At 42.5% G+C, this 15,107-nt stretch overlaps 1 protein-coding gene across 2 annotated transcripts in view; it reads left to right on the forward strand.

Annotated features, from left to right (window-relative positions):
• Positions 1-3,329: 3,329 nt before the first annotated feature.
• Positions 3,330-15,107, forward strand: part of tgfbr1b (transforming growth factor, beta receptor 1 b) — a 45,203-nt gene continuing 33,425 nt past the window's right edge. Inside the window, exon 1 of one of the 2 annotated variants that reach the window (XM_003457515.5) lies at positions 3,330-3,430. In XM_003457515.5, coding sequence (XP_003457563.1) covers positions 3,367-3,430 — 64 coding nt within the window. In that variant the 5' untranslated portion in view covers positions 3,330-3,366. 2 annotated transcript variants of the gene reach the window in all.

Consider the following 15,107-nt stretch of genomic DNA (forward strand, 5'->3'; position numbering starts at 1 on the left):
CAAGACATTCTTGATAAAAATGTCTTGCCATCTACTAAGAGGATACAGACAAAATGAGGGTGGATGCTTCAGCAAGAAAATGGGCAGGAGCCTGTCTCAGACACAATAGGGTGATAGACAGGGTAGACCCCGGACAGGTCGCCAGTCTGTCGCATGGCTAACACAGAGAAACGAACAACTATTCACACACACATTCAAACCTGTGGGCAGTTTAGAATCCCCACTTAACCCCACTAACTGCGTGTCTTTGGAAGCGGGAGTACGTGGACATAACCCAGGCAAACACAGGGACAACATGCAACCTCCATACAGAGGTGACAGTGCTAACACCACCATGCTGTCCTACGTACATCACAGTAATCGTTAATATAAATCTATACAAATATAACTGCTCTTCTTCCCCTCCTGTCCTGTCTTTCTGATATCTTTCTCCATCGCTGAGTGAAGTTATCTCACACTCTTTTCTTTCCCTGGAAATCACCACAGCTGTAGCTTTAGCTAGCAACACGCTGTGCAGCAATGTGTTTTCTGTTTGTTGAATTTATAGAAACATTGAATTTGAAAGGACCTGCCACTTATAAAAACGTTACTTCCTTTATGCTCTGTCCTGTTCAGTAGCACTAGCTCGATGCTAAAGTACCACGACCACAGTTTATGGATTGTAATTCCTACACATTACATTGTCCTTTATAGTTAAAATCCTTGAATTGACGCTCGAAGTCTGGATTGAATCACCACTTGAATGTCAGACCATCACAGTTGTTATGTAGATGTATGATTTAAAAACCTTTCAAAAAATTGTTTGTCATTGTCCAAAAGTTTATGGACCTAGCTGTACCAGCAGAGATGGGCAGTAACGCGTTACCGTAATCCAATTACTTTTTCCAAGTAATGTAAGGGGTTACTGTTGCAAAAAAGTAATTACATTACAGTTCTGTTCAGTTACAGTTACAGTCATTACAGTTCAGTCTTACAGTTACATTCCTGTACGCACGCTGTGTTACTGCGTTACTAAACTGAAAGTGTTTCATGACAATGACATACAAACGTGCAGCGCCTGTGGCAGCAACAGATGTGTGCAGATCAACAATGGAGTGATGGAGAGAGTACGACCATGCAGCGTTTAAAGCGTGGAATTACTCGCATTACTTTAAGTTTTAGTCCGTAAAAAGTGACCAAAACATTACCGTCCGCTGTGCACTCTGCGTGGGAAGCAAACTTCTTTTTACAGCGAAAAATTAAACTTCAAATCTGAGTGAGCACTGAGCACGCTGCCACGGGAATGTGACATTCACAGAGAAACCCCCGGATCCTCCCACTGACATGACTGCTGTGGGCAAACCTCCACCCACCCCACTCCTGCTAAACAGGTGACAATAGATTTAAGAGCGACAGGACTCAAAGCTGCTGAATCTTTGATTTTATTTATTCTTTGCTGTGTTTTACTTGCATCTATTTGAAAGAGTGAGTGTAAACACAAAACATTATTTTATTTCATATGCTGGAACATGCAGACAATAAGTTTAAATGTTAAACAAATTTCTTTAAGTCAAAGACTGTTGCATATAATTAAATTTTTGTTTGATACAACGTGCATGAAGTCAAAAGATTAAAATGCATCAAAAAGTTTTAAAAAGAGACTTTTTCATTTGATTACGTTTTATATGATTTATTATGCAGAAAAAATAGAATTGTGCTGAAAGGTCTATTGCTTTATTACATATTCAGGTTGTGTATCATGTTCAAGTAATAAAGTAACTAATTACTTTTTGAAAATAAGTAATCAGTAAAGTAACAGGATTACTTTCTTGGAGAAGTAATGAACAATTAGTAACTTATTACTATTTTCAAGTAACTTGACCAACACTGTGTACCAGTAGCAGTCCGTTTATCATTTACTTCAGTTTTCTTTGATTTGTTTTTTAAGTTTTGCCATATTTGATTTTAATAGTAAAAAACAATTTTTTTTTTTTTACAAAATTGATGGAATAGCAACAAATGCCATCTTTTCTGACATAAAACTGTTTGTCAATAATGTCACATTTTGAAGTCCATAATGGCATTTCCTGTCTGCTTCTCCAGATGTAAGCACCAATCAAAGAAAAAACACTCTCAACTCTGTGAAGCTGACCAGTTTCTCTTTGCTGTCATACTAGATGTTTTGTATGTAATCAAATTTTCTACATATTTTGCAGATACTGTAGGTTGGATGTGTTTTGAAATTCCGATTAAATTTTTTAAAATTAATTGTGTCTGCTGTTTTTATACTACTACTACTACTAATAATAATAATAAACTTTACCCAGGAAACTATAACCTTTGATAAGCATTAAGCTGCAATTTTGACTGCAGCTGTTGAAGCTATGGCTGCGTTGCTGGGGCCAGCACTCAGCTTTATTATGTATGCTGTCTTCATTGCTCTGTTATCAGCAGCTGTTTGTAGCCTGGACATAGTTTTACTTTACCGTGTTCTTATTGCTCATTCTGGTAACTACAAACAAGTTATTTAGGAGCTGTTAAAGCCATTTAGAAAGTCCAAGCAAATGATTAACAGCATATTTAGATGCACATTTATACATACACAGATTATGAAATGAGGGTTTATAGGTGTTATTTCATTTTGTAATTCATGGCTAATTCAGGTATTTACTAGTTGTTAATTAAGTATTTTTATGAAGTGAGTGAACCAACTGAGAGTTCAAAGCATTTACAAACCTTAAAATGCAAAAAAGCCTTCCCTATCTTCATAACAGAAGAAGCACAAAGGGATACAGGACATACAAATATTTGATGTGTGATGCAAACATAACTCACTATTTATAGAAAACAGAAATGTATGTCAGACCAGAACCTGAGTTTGCAGAAGGGTTTGAAAGAGAGAGACTACGGACTTACAGAGTATTTACTCTGTGGAACCAGCTTCCAGCTTGGATTCAGGAGACAGACACTATCTCTACTTTTAAGATTTGGCTTCAAACTTTCTTTTTTGCTAAAGCATATAGTTAGGGCATATATCATAGGGCATATATCATATATCACATATCCCCTGTGTAAGACTTATTATTCTATTCTCTAAGAATAGTTTGGTTTCTATTAGAAATATACGAACACGGTGTAGTACTGAAGTAATATGAATGTAACTAAATTATAACATTCTTTGTTAATGCAGTGAACACGGTTTGTTTACAGGCGCGTTACAGTTGCTCTAGTGGGCGGGGTGTCGCACGTTCCTTGGCCAATCAGCTCGCTCTGCTCCTGAGCAGGTCCTGGCCAGGCGGGCTCGTTGCTCCGTCAGCCTATCAGCGGCCGTCTTCTTCTGCGCAGGGAGAAGTTAGCAGTCGAGTGGCAGTCTGGTTCACAGCCACGATGGGTGCAGTACGGCTTTTTGTGGTCGTCCTTCTTTTTGGGACAAGGATACAAGAAAATAATGGTAAGTGGCCTGAAATGAACACAGTAGATGTGCGTTTGTTGGTGTTCTCGTGTATTTGTCGAAACTTGCACTCTTGGTTCGACTCGCTTCCCTTAGAAGTGCTCTTTGTTCAAGAACCCCCAAGAAGCGGGTTGTGTCTAACTAAAATGGCGTAGGGTCTGCGGCCAGTCTGCTGCTGTCTGCCTGATGAATGTTTATAGTCTGGGGGAAAAGGACAAAGGCAGCAACAAGTCACACGGCGCTGAGACGGTTCGGCGTGCTAAGCTCGTTTTTGGTCACCCGTTCCGATCCTGCTTTGGACCAGCACCGGACCGTCTGAAGGAACAGTCCGAGTGTGGCTGAGAGAAAGTTGGCCGCATCACGGATGGATGTTTGCTTTTTGTCAAACATTAATTGAAATTGGGAACAAACATTTTTCCTGCTGGGATTTATGTAAATATCTGTATTTACCATTTCTTATCTCAAACGCGTTGTTAGTGTTCTGGTCAGGACTCATCTTGAGGAGCATTAATAACCTTTGATCTCAGTCTGATAAATAATTCCGTTATTCTACGTTAATAAATGCTTAAAGAGTAACTTGCTGGTTGACTTCAGTAGTTTTCTGCCTGACGAGCAGACGCTAGCCTGTTAGCTTCTGTCAGACATTAGTTGAGCGCTGCTGTAACTTTGAAGAAGAAATTCATTTAAATAAATGCTGAAGTCGCTGCTGCGTAAATGCCAGAGCTGCATCGTTTCACTGCATGTTTGCAGCAGCGTAGTTGGCTACAGTAGAAGTGTTTAAGGAAACGCAGCTTTGAAGTAGCCAGCACGATTAGTGACGAGGGCAGGCGCGTGCACTGCTGCTCGCGCTCGCGAGTGTTGAGCCCCGATTTTTATTAGTTTTTCATTAAAAAAACATCGTGGTCGCTAAAACCAGCGCTGACTGTTACAGGTGAAGGCTTTTCTTAAAGGTACAAGCAGCCTTCACCTGCATTTTTATTTTTTGCGCTTCATTGTGTGACATTCCTTTGTGTATACAGAGAGGCTGGTGATGAGTGGGGAAGCGTGATTTCAGCTGGCATATACAAAGAGGTCATTAAAGCCCCCCCGTGGGGTCCTCATATACTCTGCTGCTGCTTCAGTTGCAGGCTGGATGTTACACTGATATGTTGGCTCAGGGATACAAACAAAGGGGAGGCACTTCTGCTCTTTGTTCAGCAGGAGGCTTGTCATGGTCCATGTTCGGAGCAACACCAGTCCTTCTTTCGTTTGTTATCCTCACATTAACAACAAGTCTGATTTTAATTGGACCACGAGTGGCTGTGTGCTACAGTTTAGACTGCATGAGAGCATCTTCACTGCCACCTCTGTGCCACGTTGCTGTTCAGCACCACACCCATGCAGCTCCCACTCCTGCTTCAGCAGCATCCGCACACAGCTGAGCACAGGCAGCAAGCTAAATTGGATGGTGTCACTAGCACTCATCATCCTCCCCCCTAACGGGCTGGAGGTGATGTTCTGTCACTCAGAAAAACCTTCTTCCCTCCCATCTTCCTCCTCCATTTTTAGCACAGTAAGAAATGAAAATCGTGAAATATTTTAAGATGTAGAAACCGATCACCTACAGAGTATTCCACGTACACACTACTACATGCAGAATTCAAAGTATATACATGTTTGCAAATGTTTAAATGCAGCAGATGAGCTGGAAATGATACACGAAGCAGTGTCATTCAAGAGCTGTTTTTTTTGTTTCCTAATGTTAAAGTGTTGCTAGAAGAGTGGACAGTGGGCACATACCTGGTTTGGAGAGTGAGGCATGTTACTGTGACAGTCTGTGTACCACATGCACACCACTATAGTGACACGATCTCTGTGAACCACCATGTTTGAAGGCTTGAGTTTGGCAGAAAATCGTAGCAAAACATGCAAAACCAGATATGACAAGAGGCGTCAAAGAATTGTTGTGAGCACTGCCAGCTGAAGCTAATGTGTCACATGTCCTCCACGCTCAGTGGAGTAGACGAGGGTGGGTGATGTTCAAGTAATTATTGAAAAGTGTTTTTCCTTAAAGCAGTGGCCACACTGTCAGATGGTTACACTGGGCAGAGTGGTAGGAAGCTAACTTTGAACAAACACAGCAACAAACATTAAGCTGAATGAGAGGAGAGCCTTTTCCCATAATGCTGTTTGATGAATCCTTCAATAACAGCCAGGACGGGCTGTTTGTTAGTGACCCAGTGGTCATGGGATTTTGTTCCACCAGTGGCAGCTCTGCTTCCTCTTTGATGGAGGGTTGAACAGATGTTTTTGTTAGAAACAGTAAAAATCGACACAGACGGTCAGTTGCTGTTTTTTGCGAATGGTTGTGTTGCTCATGCTTCACTGTTGGGTGTTTATACAACATGTTATTGTTGTGGAGGTTTTTCTGGGCACCGCGTTCTCCCACCGTCAGGACTAGCAGTGGAGGAATGCCAGGCATGTGGGTGACCCCAGACACCCGTTGTCCTTGCTTAAAGAACCACAACTAATTTGAGTGGTCGTAGCCACACGAGCAGCCGTTGGCAACAATGTGTTAATGAATAACCCTCGATCACTGACGGAGAGGCTGCTGTGTTTCTGAGTGAAAGCTTCAGTCTGGCTGAGGACGACGTCTAGTGTATGATGTCAGGGCTGAAGCTGCTGGTTATTGTAGTGATCGATTATTAATGAGTAATAAAAAGAGAAAATCACAGTATTTTTAACTGCACACATCTGTCAACAATAACCAAAGCGTCTGTTTGTATTTACTTTGCATACTAAAGTTTGATTTGTTTAAAGAAAACATTCTGTTAAATACAAAAATAAATAATCTCAAGTCCAGTCAAATAAAGTAAGCTCTACATGCAGTCTAAACAAAGTCATGAAACACAACAGACTCTGTCTCCTTGGAAGGCTTTCTTCTATTAATAGGAGCCAAAAGAGTTCAGACAATATTGTATCTGTGTGTTTTTGTGCGTGAGCGTGTCTGTGGGACTGTGAGTCCGTGGGACTGTGAGTCTGTGGGACTGTGAGTCTGTGGGACTGTGGGTGAGTCTGTGAGGGTGTGGGTGAGTCTGTGGGACTGTGGGTGAGGCTGTGGGTGAGTCTGTGGGACTGTGGGTGAGTCTGTGAGGCTGTGGGTGAGTCTGTGGGTCTGTGCCCATTTTGCTTAACACGGTTCGTGACTGAGAGACATGACCTGGACGTGTCTGTGTGGTGGTCACAATGAGAGCTTTTCCAGTTCTCCAGATACTAAGGATAGGAGCTTCGTTGCTTCCTTTAGCAGAGGATACTCTTTACTCTTTGCCATCCTGTGTGAGTGTAGAGGGGAAGATGCTGTGTTGTAATCCATGCATTCATTTCATGCCATAACCTGACCTCTGAACATCACACAGCTGGGATAAAAGCCACTTATTGTTCAGGTCAATATCTAAGCTCCAGATTAGGATGTATATTAACTGATAAAGGTGTGAAGAAGGTTCTGCGTGCTTTAGTGAGTCCTTTTTACTTCAGTACAGTTCAGCTGGGACGCGTGATGATTGGAGGGAAGTTTACATCAGTCAGGGAGGAGGAGCCGAGTTACACTGGATCACAGCAAATATAAGAACATCATTTTCTATGCTGTGATCCAGTGTTTACTGTGTGAGGCAAATGATAGTGATGATGTGATAAACTGATAGTAAACACCGTCTGAGTGTTGGCAGCTGTTTCTGTCTGTAAGCTAGTTCATGTCATAAAACAGTCTGTGTGGACCAGCTGACCGGTCACATGACATTATCTACAGTCAGGTCATGAGCATCCCAGTTAAGGTTGGGCGATATGTACATTTTTTCCAGCAGACAATCATTGGTCCAATAAACGATGATATGTTTGTGACATTTTGATGGGCGGAGCCTTGTAATCATACACAGACTGATTTGCACATTTAGAATTTACACGTTTTGTTTGGAGGGGATATTTGATCTTCTTTTCTTGTTTGTTTCAGTATTAATGTAGCTCCTGTTTGGATTATTCATTTATTTGAGATAAAAGACTTAATGTTACGTCTGGGATTTTTTAATGTTCACTGGCTGCAACATTTAGATTTTTAACTTACTTTTTGTTGAATTTTGTATCTGTTGTTTGGTCGAGTGTGTCAGACATAAACACGGTTAGAGTGGAAAAACAAAGCTAGTGTCTCTTTGTTTCCCTCCCTATCATTGTGGTTTTTAATTTCAATGTTTTTGTTGTTTTCTGAACACAGGCTGCTGCCGTTCGTTCTGCTCTGAGTTTCAGTAAATGAATCGCTGCATTTGTTTGCAGCTGGAAGATGGTGCTGTTAATACAGCTCTATTGTTTTTTGCGTTGACTCCTTCTCTTATCTTCCACCAACATTATTAGCAAACGTACTCATGGGCAGATAAATAAATCGCTCTTGTAAAAGCGATGGGTGAAAGGCTCAGCCTGTCGTTGAAGGTCGATATATTCATCCAGCCTTAATCTCAGTCAGTGTTACTGTGCATGAACGTGCGCAGTGCCTTTTAGTTGTAATAGCACATTGTAACGTTCAGGCATTAATCTAACACACTAACATTTATTTGTTACAGGTTCAGCAGAGCGAAGCAACTCGCTGTGTGCTTTAAGGACATCACATCTGTACAAATGGCTTCCATGCTCTGTGGTCAGATGTTTGATGTTGCAGGTGTTTCCGTCTTTGTTGTCATCAGTGTTGGCTCATCACGACAAAAAGTCGTTATTGCACATATTACACAGAACTCTTTTTTTAAGAGTAATGCATTACGTTATTCCCAGGGGAAAGTCATTTCTTGTCATACTTACTCATTATAACTACTTATAATAATACATAATTACTACTTTATAATTGCTTTGATGTTACTCTGTAAAATGCCATTTAACAATTTAAACGTACACACACACTAACACATTTGTGCCTGTCCTAATGAGGACACACACATGATGTTTTTCTTTGTCGAGCCCACAGCAGCAGATGAAAACGAGCACGCAGAGACTTCAAAGTGATCAACACAGTGACTGTACTCTAGGTGGAGATGCAGCCTGACTGCTCATCTTGCTGAAGTTCAGGCTCCGGGTGCTGGACTGGAGTCTGCGTTCACTCAGCTTTAACAGCACTCCCGGTTCTTGGCTAGCTTAGCGTTAGCATGCTGTCCATGCTGAAGTTGTGTTAACAGCATAATGCACTTGTTTCTGTCCTGGAGCAGTCTCCACTTTACCATCACGCTAGGGCTGCACGATTTTGCATAAAATGAGAATCACGATTTTTTTGCTTAGAATTGAGATCACGATTCTCTCACGATTTTCTTTTCCAATATAAATATTTATTGCACTTATTAACTGCACATCAACTTCGTAACAGTTGAGACTGAACATAAAAACAAAAAATAAACATAAAAACAATAAATGTCTCACATTTTGTGGTTGCGGCAAAATGTTGTGCTGCTTGAAATTCCGTCTCCACCGTTGCTCGACACTGCGTGTATAGAGCAGGTAGTGCAACAATAGAAAAATAGTTGCGGGACGGCACTGTGTAGCGTTTGTCTAGGGTGTTGATCATTTTCCTAAATCCCTCGTTTTGCACAGTGTTGATGGGAGCCATATCTTTGGTCAGGTGATAAGTGATAGCCTCCGTAATTTCTTTGTGCCTGCGGGAGTTCGACGTGTATGGGGAAGCGTTAATAAGATTCCCGTTATTGATGTTTGGGTGGTTGACCGGGACGGATTTTCTCCTGTCACTTTCTCGTGTTCTCCGTTGTTTTTTTCCTGCCAATTTGAGCATCACACGGCACAGCTTCTGTATCACGTGGTATAAGGCTCCGCCCTTGTCATTTGTTGAGCAGGAAGAGTGAGCGCGATTAATCGTGCAGCCCTACATCACGCTCTCCTCTTTTTTGTGCAATGTCCACGCTGTGGACTGCACCGCTGTTTCCCTCGTCCTCCGACACAGGTACTGAAGTCAGCTGACCGTAGCGAGGGTGCGAGAACTAATAAGTGGGATCAATAGGCAGGCAGACTAATGATTCTAAGGAACCAGACTACTAGGGCTGTTCGATATAACGATATATAGCGTTTGATGATATGAAGACATCTTGTTTCATTTTACGCTATCGTTTGTTTCGTGGTGTTGCAAAACAAACTGTTCACAGCATTATTTTTTCATGGTTTTGATGGTCACTGTAGAATTTCTTAAAGTTCTGTCTTTGTCTTATATTTAATATAACCACACTACAGACGGACAAGCGGCTGTTTTTGTGCATTGTCATTAGCAACAACGATGGTAAAACCATCACATGGCTCCGCCGTCCGCTTGTTTATTTTCCACATAAACCTTTCACAATAAAGCTGAGGACCATGTTGAGATTTTTCAAAATAAACTGAATTACGTGAAATAGTATGCAGCGTGTTTACGGATGAGAAGCTAAAAAGAGCCGTCAGGTGCTAAAAAATAAACCTTAGAACAGGCGTTTCCCCGCAGCACGCCGTGTAATAAGTACTCACAAAGAAAATTGCGGCCGTTTCAACTTAAGTAACACTCGACTCCAGGTAAACAACGCCCAGCTGAAAACACTTCACGCAACTCGAGCTGCCTGAAATTCACAGAATTTACAGAAAAAGTAACATTTTTGTGATAAATATCGTTGTCGGGACGATAAATGTCTTATATCAGGATGTGAGAGTTTGGTCATATCGCACAGCCCTATGGACTACTACTGGGTTCTCTACAAGAACAGGTTCTGGATTCCCGTCCCTAACCAGGACTGACAGCATGTGGTGTTCTGCAGTAAACTGGACTAACCAACAGCAGAACCCTTTGGGTAAGTTATTGGTATGTTTGTAAGTCGATCAATAGTTAATGTCCTTAGCTAGCTAAGTAAGATGAGCAGTTGGCTGGCGTTGGTGTTGGTTAGCTAGTCTGTGCACATAAATGAGTAAAACCTGACTAAAGAATCCCTCTGAGCTGTAGTTCAGACATCAACTGTGCTGCTCTGACTGAACTGAGGGATGTTCAGACCTGCAGCTGAGATGGGTTATGGGAAATGTACACTAATGTTGCCGTTACAGTACCTTTACTATAGTACAGTATAGTATTCAACTAAGAGCAACAGGCTGGACTCTACTTCAGATCTTGTGTAGAGCTGATTATTAAATAAGTGCAAACAGCAGCATGTTTGTGTGTATCTGCGCATGTGTAAGGACAGTAAGCCGTCATTATTGGAGGATTTGATGCAGAAGAAGAAAATGTCGTCACAGTATTCTTCACTCACTGCCTGCCTGTAAAATCAGTGACATTTTCCAGCTGGTATGTCGGTTTGTTGTAACACACCTGATTGAAGTAAAAGAACCAGGATTAAAACAGCAAAGCACAGTGTTTCTGTGCTGTAACCAAGAATCTGTGTTTCCACTGACTCGTTACAGTTACTTATAGTTGTTTTCTTTGTGTGTTTCAGTCTTCTGATGTTTGTGTCATGAGTGCTCTCTTAGTGGGTCAGCAGAACATCTGGAAAGGGAGCAAGTTTCTCCAAACCTCTGGATGCAGGAATGGTCTCCGTCACTAGTTGTTCTCCAGGGTGGATGTATCTGTGGATAATAATGTGGACTCTGGGTCCTGTACTTAAATAAAGGATAAATTGTACATCTATGAAACCTGCTGCTGCTGTTTTTATTGAAAGTGTCCATGTTAGCCGGCTGTAGAGGGCTCTGTGAGAGAAATGGATCTAAAACTGTTTAAACCTTCAGTTTTAGATCATCTTCAGTCTGATGTTATAATCTGAAAGGACTGCTGATTTAACTTCCAGAACATTCTGAATTGTGACCCTGGGCTTCTGTGGAGTGTGCAGCTGATGCCATCTGTCTACGGTGGGATAAGAAGAACTCAGGAGAGCCGAATGTTAGACCACGACAGTAACATAATCTAATCTAATCCAGCCAACAAGTTAAGATCAGGAGCCACAGAGTGACGTTACGTGTTGTATCGAAGTGTAACATGTTCAGACGTGAGTCTTTGTAGTTCGAGTGACGTCATTGGATTTATCTTCGTTTAATGAGTCACATTAAACCCATCTGCTGATGGTTTGAAAACTGCAGCAGCCACATAAATGTATCCAGCAGGGCGGGCGGCTGCGCAGCGACTGCACCTCAGGTCACTACTGCGCAGACAACATAGCAGCTCCAACAAACAGGAAAGTTTGGCTTCATTTTTGCACCATGGGAGGAAGTGAGGTGGTGTCTTCTGTGTGTTACACAGTCATTGATTCACACAGTGTGTGTTGTCATGTAGGACGGGGCCAGAGCAGCAGAGCAGACGCTTCAGTCTGAGCTGTGAGTCAGCGGCTTCAGACGCCGGGCCCGCCGTGGCCTCCATTAAATGGCTCCAGGTCTCCCCGCCTCTTCAGCCAGGCCTACTTTCACTCACTCGCTCTGTGGCTCTGTCTGTGAGAGTGATGTAACCATTGTCAGTCCCCCACTTTGTTATATCTAAGATTGAGTTTAGATTTTTGTATTTAACTTGTAATTTCTCTGCCTAACCAGAGAGGGAGCTAGTGCTTTAATGACTCATTGAATAACTCGAATATTTAAAAAAAAATAAATGTAGACCCCAGTTTTTTGCTTCGATGCTTCACCAGTGGGGCGTGTTAGGTGAAGCAAGTGTTTGAGCAGCACTGTGACTGCAGTAGAAACGTGTCTTTGTTTTTAGTAAAAAGACTGATGACAGCAGTGAAGATGATATTTCCATCGTTTGCAGGAGTTTGTTACACACACTGTAACAAGTAAAGATACAGAGCTGTGACCAAGAAGGTGAACTCAGGTGGAAGAAAACACATTTCCCAGCATCCATCAGCAGCGCCTGTTCCTGTCACTGTTTCCACTGTAACAGCTGGAGGGAAGGCTCGCTCACATCACCTGTTTAACTTACACACAACTTTATTCCTTTGTTATACTGGCTGCAAACAGTTTTACAGCATAAACATTATTACATGATCTTAAAACAGAGACACCTAAACAGTAAGTGCTGACCTTATAGGCTGAGTCTCAAAGCCTGTAGCTGAGAGAAGCACCTTATATTGTTGTTTCACTGAGTTTTTTATTTAAAGCATGTTTTAAATGCAGCAGGAGTTTTTTATGAACAGTGTGTTAAGTGCAGCTGTGCCTTGCATTGTTGGGAATATGCATATAATAATTTGGTGATTTAGAAAATGTATAAATGGTGTTCTGCTCTATTCTAACATGCTGCTGCGTCTCTGTAACACTGATGGAAGCTCAGATACTAGAACACACACACACACACACACACACACACACACACACACACACCTCCTGTTCAGTCATTACATTTGATGACATCTGTGACACTAATGAGGATCCTTCTGTATGGAGACATGCAACCTGTAGATTAGTGTGATGCTGGGAAACCCTGGGCTTAGTTAGATGTGAGCTGATCATTACTAGAATAAAAATAAGTCAGACTGTCACATAAAGACTCCCAAACTCACAACAGACGGCTGCTGTTTGGAATACAGATGTTCAAAAACTAAACAGATGGTCTGACATCAGTCTGCAGGATCTATGAACAGCGCCAACACCCTCCCTTTCCTTCCTCCTTAAACATTTTTAATATTAGTTTGAATTCAGGATTAACAGTTTGGACAAGTATGACACACTCGGCCATCAGAACATAAAGACCCCATGATATAACCTGTGAGACGGTCAGCGGGGCTATGAAGGCTGTGTGCCGGGAGGCGAGCACTGTCGGCGGTCACATCACATCGTGCAAGGAAGCGACAGCTCAGACAACATCAGAGCACTTTTGCAAACAGGCCCCATCTTGACAGATGTAGCCGGGGACACCCCTCCATGTGACTCCTGCTGGCTACTTCCTGTGCTGGTGCTTGATATCAGTAACACGGCTTCTCAGAGAGCCTTGTCCTGTGCTCGCCTGTATTCCAGCTGGTGACAGGAGGTCTTGTGGTCTGGACTTCTGTTGCCTTCTTGTCTCCGAGGTGGTGGAGCTGCAGTTTGTCTGCAGGGTGAACAGCTGAAGTTATTGCTCAGTTATTTCTTTGAAATATGTGCACCCATTCCTCACCCCCCACAAATAGATCTACTGTATTCGGACTGCACATTCGCTGCTCTGCTTTTCAATCAGAGCCACGACGTGGTTAATAATTAGCATTATGGTAAAGAGCACAATATGAAAGTCTACCAAATCCCACAGAGCCCTTGTTCATCATGGTTGTCAGATTCACAGAATTAAAAGAACTGTGCAGGTTTCACTTTTGTACAAGCTGCAGCATGAATGTGATGCAGTGGTGTGCATGCTGCAGTGTGTATACTATGCAGCCCTATATATAAATGAGAGGGTCCACCAAGCATGGCAACAACAAGAACAGTCTCATCCTGTGTAGCTGTTGAAGTCGTGGTTAGCAGGCTGTTGTTGATCACGGGCTCCACCTTTTCCTTCTGAAAAGTCTGAGGCAGAGCAGCTGACTGGCTGCTGGCTCTCTAACCTTCAGCACCTTTAGCATAGGCTGCTCAATATTTATGAGCGCAGGGCCTCAGACAGACGTAGGACCTATTGATTCTCTGTTTAATCATGCAGACTCTGTGGGAACAAGAAGCTGGCTCAGCTTTATGTTGCCTTCTCTGATATGATAGCCGGGTGCTGTGGTTGTTGCAGGTGGTGTTTAAAAATGCATTGTTTGCATAAGGATGTGGCAGCTAATGCCAGGCAGGTTGACCAAGTGTCTGCCTCCAGTGTGATGGAGCATAGGCTGCAGGGAAAACGTGATGTTCTAATCCCTGGGCTACCTTTGCTCTCACCATGCTTTACAAAAATGGGGATTGATCAGACAGAGTGCTGCATCTGTTATAGTGTTTGAATAGCCCAGTGCACAGCTTTGTGTTCCACCTAAACAATAGAGCCATCCACAGAGCAGGTTTCTCATCTGCTTTGTAAAAGGGGGCAGATCCCGCGGCCCCTTTCCCAGCATGCATGCATCCACACATTCACAGTTATACAGAGATCACAGCTGGTGTGGACAAAGGGCTGGACATAAAGGAGCTGACTGGGTGGATGCGGCAGTGGGCAGGGCCATGACCTTTGGAAATAACTGTGGGAGCTGAGAGGTACCTCTGAAGAAGAGGAATGAAATGAAGATGGGGGTAGGGCAACATGTAGGGGGTGCTCAAAACAAAGCAAGAGCTTGTGTGCTCAATCGAGCGTGAGCTCCACATAATGACAGGTTGACCTAAGAGGAGAAATGACACCTCCTGTCTGCACACATACTGATTTAAAGTATCACAACGTTGATCATTTGTACATGCTAGCAGGATTTTCATTAAAGAGATCACAAGCTGCACCCAGCTGAAGCCTCCCATCAGACCAGGTGTTGACTAAGGCTCAGACACCAACGTGGACAGCTGGAGACCCCGCGGCTGAGCAGTCATTCCTCTTATATTATACATGCGCCTGAGTGCACACATAGGTGCATTGTAATGGAAATCCTCTGCTGACGAGTCCACAAGACACTATCAGAGCTGAACGTCACATGTAGAAAATATAATATCTACTTAATGAGTAATTTGATATCAACTACTGTTGAGACTCAAGCGTTATGTGATGTAGTGACTCCAAGTTTGAAGGTACATATTAACTTGTATTATA

Source organism: Oreochromis niloticus, linkage group LG9 (genome assembly GCF_001858045.2).
Source record: "Oreochromis niloticus isolate F11D_XX linkage group LG9, O_niloticus_UMD_NMBU, whole genome shotgun sequence".
NCBI classification, from domain to species: Eukaryota; Metazoa; Chordata; class Actinopteri; order Cichliformes; family Cichlidae; genus Oreochromis; species Oreochromis niloticus.